Below are 14167 nucleotides of genomic sequence, written 5' to 3'. Positions count from 1 at the left end.
CTGACTTTTTTTTTTACGCAGTGCCCCCTACCCCCACCCCACCTCCTACCTCTGCCACCCCCTACTCAATTACATTGCTTGTTTGTTTTTTTCTCTATACTGACCCCTGCCCACCCATCCAACCTCAACCCCACCATTCTTGACTGTTGTCATCGCGGTCGCCATCACCGTAGTCATCGTAGCCACCGTCATAATCAATATTTTTATAACTACTACCATTATCCATATCACCACCACCACCACCATTGTCACCATCACCCTAATTAGTCATCAGTCCCCATCATTTTAATTCTTACCATCCGTCAACATCACCACCACCACCGCTACCATCATCATTACGGACCTCACCACTACCCATCAATTTAAAATTCACCTTCCACCACCATCACCACCATCACCATTATTATCATTATCATTATTATTATTATTATTATTATTATTATTATCATTATATCAAGGTGGCAAGTGGGCAGAATCGTTAGCATGCTCAACAACATGCTTAGCAGTATTTTGCCAATCGCTACGTTCTGAGTTCAAATTCTGCCCAGGTCAACTTTGCCTTTCATCCTCTCAGGGTCGATAAATTAAGTACCAGTTGAGTACTGGGTCGATGCGATCAACTGTCCCCCTCTCCACAGAAATCCGGGCTTTGTGCCTATAGTAGAAAGGATCATTATCATTATTATTATTATATTCCACCAAGGTCAACTTTGCTTTACATCCATTCGGGGTCAATAAATTAAGTACCAGTTACACACTGGGGTCAATGTAATCAATTTAACCACCACCACCACCACCAAATTTCAGGCCTTGTGCTTTTAGTAGAAAAGATTATTATTATTATTATTATTATTATTATAAAAGTGAAGATTGCCCCGCCGACCTCCTTTAACCGGAAGGGCAAGGCAATTTTCATTTGCCTGGTGGCTGCAGTGAAAGAGGTGGTATGGTGGACCCATTTGAAAGGGCTAAAGTCAGACACTTTCCTCTTTGGCCAAGGCCTCATCAACTTTTTCAAGGTCCACTTGAAAAGGAAGATGAGAGTAGAGAGGGAAGTGCTGTCTCGTAGCAAATTTATTGAAAGGTGGGTGAATGTTGGTAAAATGGCCGGTATAAACAGACCAATTCTGAGGTTACACCTGTAAAAAGAAAAGGTAATATAAAAGGAGAAGGGGCTCTCTCCCCATTTGACCAGGCTCCCGTGGCTTTCATGGGTTTTTCCATGAGTAACCTTTCAAAGCGCCTCCCCCTATCGAGAGTTTTATTTGTTATATTTTTCGCTGTATTTTTAATGTTTACACAGACCTCTTTCTTTTTCGCAAAACCCTTTGTACATTTCGTCCTATGTTTGTCCTTACATTTTTTGTTTTATATTAGCCCTTGTGGCCAATAAAACCAGAATTTATTATTATTATTATTATTATTATTATTATTACCCTTTTCACTACCTGTTATTACAGCATCATCATTTCCTAGATCATCATAATTAATCACTGCCCATTGTTATTGTGGTCATTGTCATCATTACCACCACCACCACCGTCACTACCATTATTGCTATCATTATCCTACCCTCATCACAACCAAGTACCATTAGTCATCATTGTCATCATTGTTACTATCAATTCTATCATTATCATTGCTACCACAACTACTACTACTACTACCACCACCACCACCACCATTCCAATCATCACTGCATTCCCCACTACTGCTAGCCTAACCACCACCACCATCACTATCATCATCATTACCACCACCACCACCACCATCAAGATAATCACGTAACTAAAATTCTAATGTTTTACATAGAAATGAAATGTAACAGGATTTGTTTTTACATTCAAAGCAAACACAGAAAGAAAATACTCAGTGAAGAGGCACAACCCACATAGAAATATAATATTTATTTATTTATGCGGTTCAGCCAAGTGACTGTGGTCATGCTGGAGCACTATGTTAGTATTAATAATTTTTTTACAGGGAGTATTAAAAAAAAACTAACTAGAAATAATTATGAGATAAGAGAGGGGTAAAAAATAATAGTCAGTAACTAATAGTCTTTTAATTATTTTAGTAAGGATGGGAGACAACTCCACACATGTTTCAGTTTTATAATGACTTCTTCAGCTAAGCATAAGCACTATTGTACATGCCAAAAACGTGATGAGGGAGTTACTAAATAAATGTATAAATGTACACTGGTTGAAGTGGAATAGAAATATTGAGAAGACAATTAACTGTTAAATACCTTCTGCACAAAAAGCAGACACTTAAGTAAGCATTAGCACAAGTTTTCAGACACTACCTTTTAGTAGGTGAAACAAGAAACTGACAAAGTTTTACTTACACACACACACACACCTGAACACACATATACATACACAATCACACATAACTGCAGTTAAATACAGCTGCACACACACACACACAAATGTAAATCAATCCTCTGTTGGTTTCAATTAACCGCACTACCAATTCATTGAACTACAATTCAAGTGGTTGAGTATCCCACAGATACATGTACCTTAAATGTAATCATTAGGTGGAATCGAAGTGACACTCCCCCCCCCCATGCATGTATGTATATATGTAGTTACAATTGCATGCAAACATTTCTGTTTGTTTGTGAATGTGCACAGTCAGGTGATTAGTGAGTTGAGCTCACAATCATAAAATCACAGGTTTTGATTCCAGGATCACCAAGGATGTTCATTTCATGCTACTCCAGTCAAGTCAGTAGAAAACGAGTTGAGTGTTGCTTTCTTTCCTTCTGGCTGTCTCATCCTCAATGAACACTAGGTCAAGAACAGGATGACCAAGATGGTGTCAATGTCTGCTTGTAACTACATATGCATCAAAAAGAATTATCAAAAAGCATAGCACATGTTACCAAGTCGGCTTGATTATGAGTGACAGCTGACATTTTGGTTATGGTTATATATACATGCATGTGTGTGTGTATACATATATATATGGTCTATAATACTGCTGTCATTTCAACCTTGCTTATATGGTTGCAAAACCTGGACTCTATATCGTTGCAACATCTAAATATTAGAATGGTTTCACCAACAAAAGCTTTGTTCAATCTGAGCATCAAATGGCAACGCTATGTGACCGACATCAAAGTTCTGGAAAGAGCCAACAAAGTTTTCAAATTGCTAATCACGGAACACCATCTTCGATGGTCAGGACATGAAGCAAGAATAGAAGAGTCAAGGTTTCCATGCCAAGTCTTTATTCGATGAGCTCACTTCAGGAGAATACAAGGACCAACCCAAAGCAACATTAAAGTCCACTGGACTCAAGCCTAAATCATTTGAAACACAAGCCCAAGACCATACTCAGTGGCAGTGTTCTATCACCATCAGAACCAAAAATTTGAAACTCCAAAAGAGAACAGAAAGAAAGCAAATGACAGGAGAGAAAGACTTGACAAAATCAACCTCACCTTTCACCAACATTGCCATGCAATCAATGCCATCAATTCTATGCAAGAATTGGTCTACAGAGTCATCAACAGCATCACCATAAAGGAAGCATTCAGCAAAGAAGAAAATAAATACTCAGATACTACCGCTGCCAATATATATATATATATATATATATATATATATATATATATCTTCATCATCATTTAACATCTGTCTTCCATGTTGGCATGGGTTGGATGGTTTGACAGAGGGTGCTAAGCCAAGAGGACTGTGCTAAACTCCACTGTCTACTTTGACATGGGTTTAACAGCTGGATGTCCCTCCTAACATCAATATACACCTGTGTATCTTCACATTGGCACCATTTCAGCAATGCTGGCAGGTACTTATGTCACTTGTAAGCAAAACATTTGATGACAGCAGTTTGAAGAGAATTACACAATAGCTCTGTGAGCATTGACACCAGGAAGGACATCCAGTCAAAGAATACTGCTGCAAGAAATTTTGTAAAACCAATGCCAGTATGGAAAAATAGACATAAAAGTAATGACAATGATGACCGACATCATCTGTTGTTCTTCATTATTGAAAGAAGTGTGACGTTTGGACTGAGCTCGTTGCTGTTGTTGTTACTGCAGACTTTATGACAGTGTTCTGTATTCAAGTATTTATTTAGCTGACAGGAAATTTGAGAATCATTTCAGAATCAGATTTTAATCTAAAGATATTGACTTATTGACTTTCTATGGAAAAAGAAGAGTGTTTGTGAAACATTTCTTTCTTTCTCAAGAGCAAGCAGTAATGACATTTGTGCATGGAATCGACCTCAACTGAAATTGAAACTGGCTCACTGGCAATTTCAGTGCAGGCTTACTTTTTTTTTTACTCTACAGCACTCACCACCCAAACTCTATGAAAATATGAGAAACTCCATAAAATACATTTTCATAGTCAATGATGACAAATGATACATCTTCTATTTTACTTTTCTCCATAAAAGAAAATACCAGTGCCGTTATATATTTATCAGCTCATATGATGTTATAAAATGTCAACAGATTGAAAGGGAATGTGAGAGTGGAGTGAAATAAAATAAATAAAACAAGACAATTGATTCAAGCAGAAATGTTCTGAAAATGACAGGTTATGAAATCACAAGATCCTCAGAGAATTAAAACCTAATATAAATAATAAGTCAGCTGTTGTACGTGGAAGATATGGGTCAAGAATGCACCATTAAACACATGCAAGGAATATTTCCAAAAGGTTAAGAGTACATAAGCCCAATGAAGTTTATACAAGTAGTTCAGCATAGCTATGTAAACACAATCATATGAAACAAACACAAAAAATTTAAAAAAACGTTTAGCTGAGTATCACGTACTTTAATTAGATGAGTAGAGAGGGGGAGAAAGGGGAAACTGACATGTATGTGTATCTTGTGAAAGCTCTTTGCAATGTGTCTGAGAACGATGAAGTTAAAAATATGGACTGTGTTTATCAAAATGTTAGAAGAGAAATTTCTGATTCATATAAATCATCCTTTGTTCTTGCATATGCAAGTGAAGCCCTTAAATTTGATGAACCAATGATATGAAAGAAGTTACCCAGTGAAAAATGGTCGCTACAATGGCAAACCCAATGAAAAATATCTATTTGCACAGAATTAAAAGCAACAAGTTTATTAGTGAGTGTATCATTTTTAAAGAAAAAATCAGAACACTTTATTGCCCAACTTCATATCACGGAACCGTTTGTAATTTCAGTGATCATCATCATCATTTAATGTCTGTTTTCTATGACGGCATGGGTTGGATAGTTTTACAGGAGTTGGGAAGCTGAAGGGCTGCACCAGGCTACAATTGTCTGTTTTGGCATGGTTTCTACAGCTTGATGCCTTTGCTAACACCAACCGCCTTTACAGAGTGTACTTAATGCTTTTCATGAGTCAACACGGGTACTTTTTTCATGTGGCTCAAGCATGGATGCTTTTTACATGGTGGCTCTTTAGAGCTAAATTGAGTTCTGAGGGTTTCAAAATGCTGAATATGATTTAATTCGTTTTTGGGAGCTATTTTACTGTTGGGTAGAACTACTACAGTTAAGTACTTGGGATCATTGAACAATGCGGACTAGTTACAAAATATGTGGTCAGAATTTTGGGAGTCAGTCAACCACTCAACTTTGTAAATACCAAAACACAATTCAAAAATGTTAATAAAAGGATTGCATGGTTTATATAAGTACACTACTGCATTTAGTAGCAATTTTATAAATTGATATCTGTCACTGACAATGATTTGGTTCAGATCATAGCTGACAGGTGAAATAATAAAGGCATAATAACAAGTGCATTAGCAAAGGTGTATCAACACAGGTGTAATTAACACAAGTGCATTAAAACAGGTGTATCAGCATCAGAGTAATAACAAGGTGTATTAACAAGGTGTATTAACACAGGTGCATTAATATAGGTGGATTAACACAGGTGCATTAACACAGATGTCATAACAAAAGGAGTAGTAACTCAGGTATGGTAGCACAGGTGCAACAACTAATATAATATCACATAAAAATCTACCATCCACCAGAAAATTTTCTTGAATTTGTAGGATAATACAAAAACTTAAATTCTTAAACAATGGTTTCTAACTTAGGCACAAAACTTGTGGTTTTCAAGGAATGGAGTTACTCAAAATCATCACTTCCAGTACTTGACTAGTACTTTATGGTAATGGCCCCAAAAGGATAAAAGGCAACATTGACTCAGGTGAGATTTGAACTGAGAACATAAAGAGCTGGAATAAATACCATATTATATCTTTTCCGACACTTTAACATTTCTGCCAGTGTGCCACCTGTGAATTCTTAAATAATGAAATAGTCTGTGTAAACTTTATAGCTCAGTGTTGGTGCCATGTAAAAATCACTCAGTACACTCTGTAAAGTGGTTGGCATTAGGAAGGGCATCCAGCCATAGGAACCATATCAAAACAGACAAAATGGAGCCTTGGCAGTTCTTTAGCTGGCCAGTTCCCATCAAACTGTCCAACCCATGCCTCTCTCTTCTTCTTATTCTCTCTCTCTCTCTCTCTGTCTCTCTATCTCAATCGTTCTTCCTTCTTACAGAGTAACCATGTACTTCTTCTATAGTAAGACACCTATTTCTGCCTCTCCGTCTCTCTGCCACACTTTAACCTTTCATCATCTGACACAAGTTCCCCTCCTCAAATGTCCTCACCCCTCTCATAATTCCTTGTCTTGTGGAGTTACTTGGTTAACCCTGCCAGTGCTGATGCCATGTTAAAAGCATCCAGTCCACACTGTAACGTGGTTGGCATTTGGAAGGGCATCCAGCTGTAAAATCATGCCAAAACAGAAAATTGGAACCCAGTGCAGTTCCTGGCCTTGCCAACTCCTGTCAAACCATCCAACCCATGCCAGCATGGAAAATGGACATTAAATGATGATGATGATGATGATGATGATGATGATGATGATGATATATCTGTGAGAAATTATGATAAACAAAAAGTTATATAATTTGTTTCCTATATATGTTTCACCGTTATGGTTGTTTGGAAACACAACACTGGATGTTCCAAGTATAATTGGATGCTTAACCACAATGGATAAGCAGAGGAACACATTATTGCATTATGTTCAGAGAGATCAAACGTCTAAAGTGGACGAGATAGCAAAACATTTTATAAATGAGCTGAGAAGGAAATAAATAGGAAGCTAATGACACAGAAAAATAGGAGAAAAGGGAGAGGAAGGGGTGAAACGAGAAAATATACATACATCATACACACACACACACATACCATCATCATCATCATCATCATATATGCTGCTTACTTGACTTTCAGAATCGAGCAACTTTGCAATTTTAAGAAATTAATCACGTAAATAAATTTTACATTCTACAATCATGTATTGTTTGTTTGTGTGTACATTTGTCATATATAATGTAAACTGGATTACAAATTCATAAGTAAAGGTTTCAGTGTATAATCAATCATCATTTATGGCCTTCATCATCATTAACATAGACATCTGACTATCCAACAATTGCTGGGTTTGGGCTTGTTATTTCTTTACCTTATACATGATAAACATATTAAAAACACAAAAAAAAAAAATTACACACACTTCCAATATAATAATATGGTTTTATGTTTCAAACAAGAAAACACACACACACACACACACACACAAGTAAATATATGTATACATTTAATATTAACCGCTGGAAAAAGAGTACGCAATATGATATTATATTTTAATTGAATCACCCTCCTGCTACTCTGAGTTTCATTTGTTGGTACACAAGATCTTCAGGCAAGTTGTGATACACAACTTGCCTGAAGATCCTCTGTACCAACAGAGACTCACTCAGCCAATATTTATCATACACACACACGTGTGTATGTGTGTGTGTGTGTGTGTGTGTGTGTGTGTGTGTGTGTGTGTGTGTGTGTGTGTGTGTGTGTGTGTGTGTGTGTGTAATCAACAGGTAAGAGAAGGTGAAAGAACAAATAGTTTAACAGCTACATACAATAAATGCTCTGACTAAACCAAGGACCTAAACTTCAATGTTAAGTGCAGGGATATAAAGTTCCAAGAAATAAGAGTTGGCTACAGACAATGTACAGGTTGAGCTGATGAGAATAACATATGAATAGGCAGGTGTAAAGCATCAAGTCATTTATAACATATTTATGCAGAAGAGAGAACACCACACACACACACATGTATGAAAAGAATCTGGATGGCAAAGATTCATATTGATTCAGTGTAGACATGTACAAAACCAGGAAAATCATAGCTTCAGGTTGATTCCAGCTAGATAAGTAAATGAAGTGCCCATGGGAGCGCTGGTGAAAACCTCACAAGTGACAGGAAAGTGTAAGCGGTTCTTTATCAACACTAGACAGGTATATAGGTACATAGACTCTGAATTCTGGCATGGGTTGGATGGTTTGACCAGGGCTGGCAAGCTGGGGAGCTGCAATCCAGTCTGATTTGGCATGGTTTCTATGTCTGGATGCCCTTCCTAATGCCAACCACTTTATAGAGTGTACTGAGTGCTTTTATACGTGGGTGCTTTACAAGCACTTTTGTGGTGCTGCATGGGTGCTTTTACATGGCACCACACAGGTGCTCTTACATGGCACTGCATGGCCACTTTTACATGTTGCCACAAGGGTGCTTTTGCACGGTACTGCACAGGCACTTTTACATGACGTCACCACAAGTGCTTTACACCACCAGAAGGATTGGTCTTAACCTTTTTGCTGCAGGGGACGGGTCTCCTTGAGTAAGGCTAGGCACAAGGTATCTTGGTCCTTTGTCCTGTTCATATTTCCATATACACACACAGACATCCTTCATTATACCATTCTATCTGTGTAAACGCTACTTGGTGTTTCCAACTTATTTATGTATTATTCACAAGGCATGTCTACTAAATACAAGATTAAATATTCAAATGCATCAAATGACAATATTTTATGTCTACAAATGAACCTTTCCAAAATGATGGTGCCCATTAACTTTTGAGGTGTGTGTGTGTGTGTGTGTGTGTGTAAATATGAAATTACAGAGAAAGTCCTTACCGTTCTTGCAATTCTTTTAAGGATTCTTCTGCAATTTGAAGAGATTCCCAGTCCCGCATCATTTTTTTCACGTGAGCCTGAGAATATTTGTGTTGAAGATACGCAAACCAGCATCCACCAATGGCAATGATGAGAGAAGCAATCAAGGTCAAGTCTTTAATATAACTGTGACCCTCTGAAAGCAGAAAAATATATACACAATAAGAGGGTAGCAATAGATGAGTGGTCAAGGAACTTGGCTGATAATTAAATCTAAGACTGTTAAAACTATCCTGGATTGGTGCTGATCATAAAGTCAAACCCATGAGAAAGCCAAATTCCAAATGACCTAAAAATCAAAATACTGAAAGATTGAAACACTGAATGCTCTGCTCAAAGCACCAAAGTCTGAAATATTCTAGGGGAAAATAATTTCAAAAAATAATTTTAAATACCATTTTACAATGAAATTTATTTGAAAAACTTATTTTCTAAAAATAATACTACACATTATCTGCAGTTTAACGTCTACTTTTCTATGTTGACTTAGTTGGACAGAATTTTTGTTGAGGCAGATGTTCTTTGTATGGAGGTCCTTCTTGTCACCAACCTTCACCTGTTTCCAAGTAAGGTAATATTTTCCCATAACCAGACATGTTCCCACGGAAGATTGGAAACTAAGGACATTGCTTGCATGACCGTTACGCTCATTTGTAACTATAACATGATGTCAAAGGGGGTAATACCATAGACATACATACACACACACACACACACAAGCAACCACATATACACACACACATAAGGCGGCGAGCTGGCAGAAACGTTAGCACACCGGGCGAAATGCTTAGCGGTATTTCATCTGCTGCTACGTTCTGAGTTCAAATTCCGCTGAGGTTGACTTTGCCTTTCATCCTTTCGTGGTCGATTAAATAAGTACCAGTTACGCACTGGGGTCGATATAATCGACTTAATCCATTTGTCTGTCCTTGTTTGTTCCCTCTGTGTGTAGCCCCTTGTGGGTAGTAAAGAAATAACACACATAACGGGCTTCTACACATTTTCTGTCTACCAAACCCACTTACAATGCTTTGGTCAACTCAGGGTTAAAGTAGAACACATTTGCCCAAGGTGCCACACATTCCCTCTCTATGGCATATATTTTCTTTTCTTTTAATACAAATTTAAACAAATCAAACAATGAAAGGCTCAGTTTGTACATTAGGCCTATGTAGCAAAAAGAGTGACTGCAAAGGGAGATAAGCAAGATAAGCTTATGATTCTTCCATTAAAATTCAGCCATTTTAATTATTTTCCTTCATTTACGTTTGTTTTGAAAGTTTATAAAAACAAAAATATTGAACAATGAGGGAATTTAAAAAACAAAAGAATTCAATAAATAAACTGTTTCGCTTGTTATGTCTTCGATATCATGTCCCTGCAATACACTATTATTTATTTGTTAATTAGTTATGTAAGTTGATACGCTCATTATATTTTGATTACATTCATTATTTTAACATCTATATATATAAAACTCAGTATATGTGTGCGTGTGTGTGTGTGTAAACCTACAAAACTTCTAAAGTTCACAACCGATTTTCTTCAAACTTGGAACATACGTTACTTATGTTCCAGACTCTTAGAATTTTTCACATAATGCGTAATGGAGCCTCTGGGGCCAGAAAACCCCCTTTTCTGGGTACATATGACTGCTGTGGAGAAGGGGAGTAACTCTTTGCAAAGTAACTTTTCTTTAAATTTGCTGAGATATTGATATTATTTACCTTTTTTTATTGGCATTTAATTATTAATGTACAATTGCCATCTTAGTTTATTACATCATATTTCTTCACATAATAATTGGTCGAAAAACAGCAGTAGCAGAGAAATTGAAAAGAAGGAGAAGAAATCGATCATCACATGAGATTTCAATTAGACAATCACAAAATGTTGCATGTACAGCTACTGCAAGAGCAATGGAAAGCAATGAGCAGTGTAGTATTTGCCTGGCCAGGAATGCTGCATTAACAGATTCAGCCAATCCCACCCCCACTTACCATGTCATTTCTTTCATGTAGATTTCTCTCATGTGGTGCTGTTGAGCACATCCACAGGTTTAATTTATCACACAGATGTAATTCCTATGTCTGCTGATTGCTCAGCATGGCAGCGGCAGCGCCAACAGCCACAAAGGTGTGTATATTCACCGAGAGCTTTTTGATGCATTCAAAAATTACATACCCACCACCCACTTTTCCATGACAAGGTTAGGGCCTGGGATCTTCCAAACAGATGCACAATATGTCAGTCGAATTAGCCCTTCATTTACTCATCAAATGTTTTAGCTTTAATGTTGTACTTCCCTGTATCACATGTTTCACCTAACTGTATCATATATACAAACTATGCCATTTAAATCCCAAGCAATGCCAGGTATGTCTGCTAGTAGTACAATATAATAGCAAATGTTATATTTCTCAAATAAACTCCAATTTAAACACTAAACAGATATTTTTGAGACTGTTTCGCTTCTAATTTTCCCCTAAAATAGTTACTCTAACAGAAAGTAAATGTGTTACATGTTCCTCCATTTTAAAACTGCAAATAAATATTTTTTTTAAGATCTATATTTCTTCTATTCACCTAAAATAGCTATTCTAACATAATAAAAGGAGCAAAATACACTATATGTTTCTCAAACTCCCTTTAAAAAAATCTTTTATCTTTCTAATGTTTTTAGAATTGTCTTTAAATCTCAGTACTGCGATTTTTATGTCACTTCAAATTCAGATTCCTCACATTTGATCACATGATTCCAACCCAGCCTGATTGCCCCCACTGACATAGAATTATGCTTCACTCACTTCTGTCTGTCTGGTAGAATAATATAAACTAACTTCAACTTGGTCAAGCAAACTTCAAAAAAAAAATATCAGTTAAATCTCCCTCAAATTACAACCACTCATCTTTTAAAATGTCACAAACACAGTCAACAATGTTGTTCTATGCATCCAAAAACATGGAACGATCATAACTGGAATGCCTTTGATCATCGGTGTGCTCAACGAGAACAACAAAAGTTATGGAATAATTAACTCAATTGATTATAAAATAAATAAATACCCAGGCTCATATCAATAGGTATTTAGATTCATTAAGAAATTAGGTCTGTGAGGATCTTTCAAAAAGACTAAATGTACATACTTAGTCACAGTCTGTTTACTTATTTATTCATAACACATTGTACTGACACTTTTGTGAGTAAGTATTGATTATTAAACTGCAGAAAGAACCAGGGAAACAAAACTGAGTTGAGTCAATTGTTTAGCAAACAAGAGAAGTCAAGTTTAAATAAAAGGCAAGTGAATGATTTATTACTTGAATTAACTTTGTGAAACCCAGAAAGAGGTTGGTAAATAAGAAGAATATTTGATGTAAAGTGTTGCACAGTAGATGTGAGATATAAGTGCAGTAGTATAACGAAAGAGAAGTAGACAGATGTATGATAAAACTGCAGTAGATGTACAATGTAAATTCAGTACTGTGATATAAAGGAAACACAATAGATGTGGGATATGAGGAGAGTACAGTAGGTGTGTGATATGAGGAGAGTACAGTAGGTGTGTGATATGAGGAGAGTACAGTAGGTGTGGGATATGAGTATAGTGCTTAAGTGTATGATAACCCTGTAGTATTCAAACCGGCCATACCCGGCCCAAATATTCTGTCTTATGTTCAAATTAGCCAGATCTGGCCTCTCACACCTACCAGACAATGTCATTATCAAAACAAACAATCAGGTCATCAAAATCTCAAAAACCTGAAGAGAATGCATAATTAATTCAAAATAATGTGAATAAATAAATCTTACATTTGACAGAATAATCTGAACACTAAAGAGATGCAGTATAAGTAGATGTGTCATAAAAGTAGTATCAGTGACTGGATCATAGACATTTTTAATAAATGACTTTTATAAATGATTATCGAGTGGCTTATAGGTGCAGGAGTGGCTGTGTGGTAAGTAGCTTGCTTACCAACCAAATGGTTCCGGGTTCAGTCCCACTGCGTGGCACCTTGGGCAAGTGTCTTCTACTATAGCCTCGGGCCGACCAAAGCCTTGTGAGTGGATTTGGTAGATGGAAACTGAAAGAAGCCTGGCGTATATATGTATGTGTGTGTCTGTGTTTGTCCCCCCAACATCGCTTGACAACCGATGCTGGTGTGTTTACGTCCCCGTAACCTAGCGGTTCGGCAAAAGAGACCGATAGATTAAGTACTAGGTTTACAAAGAATAAGTCCTGGGGTCGATTTGCTCGACTAAAGGTGGTGCTCCAGCATGGCCACAGTCAAATGACTGAAACCAGTAAAAGAGTAAAAAGAGTAAAGAGTTAAGAACACCAGCCTGAGATTCATCTTTAAGTTCAAACTTCCTAAAATACTACCTTTCATCAAAATTTCAATTTATGTTGCCAAGCACCATCTTAATGTTATTTCTCTAAATTTTTCCTTGTGTTAAAAATATAATCGAAGCAAAAGAAGTGTATTTCTGCAGAAATACGGTAACAAAAGAGTAAAGACGTTATCTGGAACTGAAATTTGTTGGCTGATATAATCAAGAGGAGGCAGTCACATATTTATGTTTTATTTGGTTTGACTTTTACAGTGAAGCAATATAAAAATTGTAGTTGGTTAGCGTCAATGCTTTAAGATCTCCTCTATGAAACCATTTCTTTCTCTCACTAATCCAATAATCCATTTCCACGAGAAAAGATCTGACAAAATTCTTTATCAATATCAATAAAATTACACATATGAAGACTATGTTTTTTTAATATCTGCTGAATCATTTTTTAACCCAACCCATAGCATTTATTGAACTATAGTTAGATCCAACATCATTAATTGTGGTAGTACTGTAACTGAAAACTGTGTCTCTGGATTCATTTGTACTATATTCCAAACAATAATGTCTATTAATTCCCTTTCAGGATTTTCATTTAAATGCAGTTAGTTCCATTAGTTCCAACATTTGTATTACATATCGCCAGAGAATGTACCAACATCATTAATTATGGTAGTACTGTAATTGAAAACTGTGTCTCTGGATTCATTTGTACTATATTC

The 14167-nt window shown here is 36.6% G+C and overlaps 1 protein-coding gene across 3 annotated transcripts in view; it reads right to left on the bottom strand.

Moving 5' to 3' along the window:
- LOC106882253 (stromal interaction molecule 1) overlaps positions 1-14167 on the bottom strand; it is a 278541-nt gene that overhangs the window by 69081 nt on the left and 195293 nt on the right. For all 3 annotated transcript variants that reach the window (XM_052973513.1, XM_052973512.1, XM_052973511.1), the window contains exon 6: positions 9059-9233. In XM_052973513.1, the coding sequence (XP_052829473.1) occupies positions 9059-9233 (175 nt within the window). The remainder of the gene's footprint in view (positions 1-9058; positions 9234-14167) is intronic.

This window comes from Octopus bimaculoides, chromosome 16, assembly GCF_001194135.2.
Source record: "Octopus bimaculoides isolate UCB-OBI-ISO-001 chromosome 16, ASM119413v2, whole genome shotgun sequence".
NCBI lineage: Eukaryota > Metazoa > Mollusca > Cephalopoda > Octopoda > Octopodidae > Octopus > Octopus bimaculoides.
This window is presented reverse-complemented; position numbering and strand designations above follow the sequence as displayed.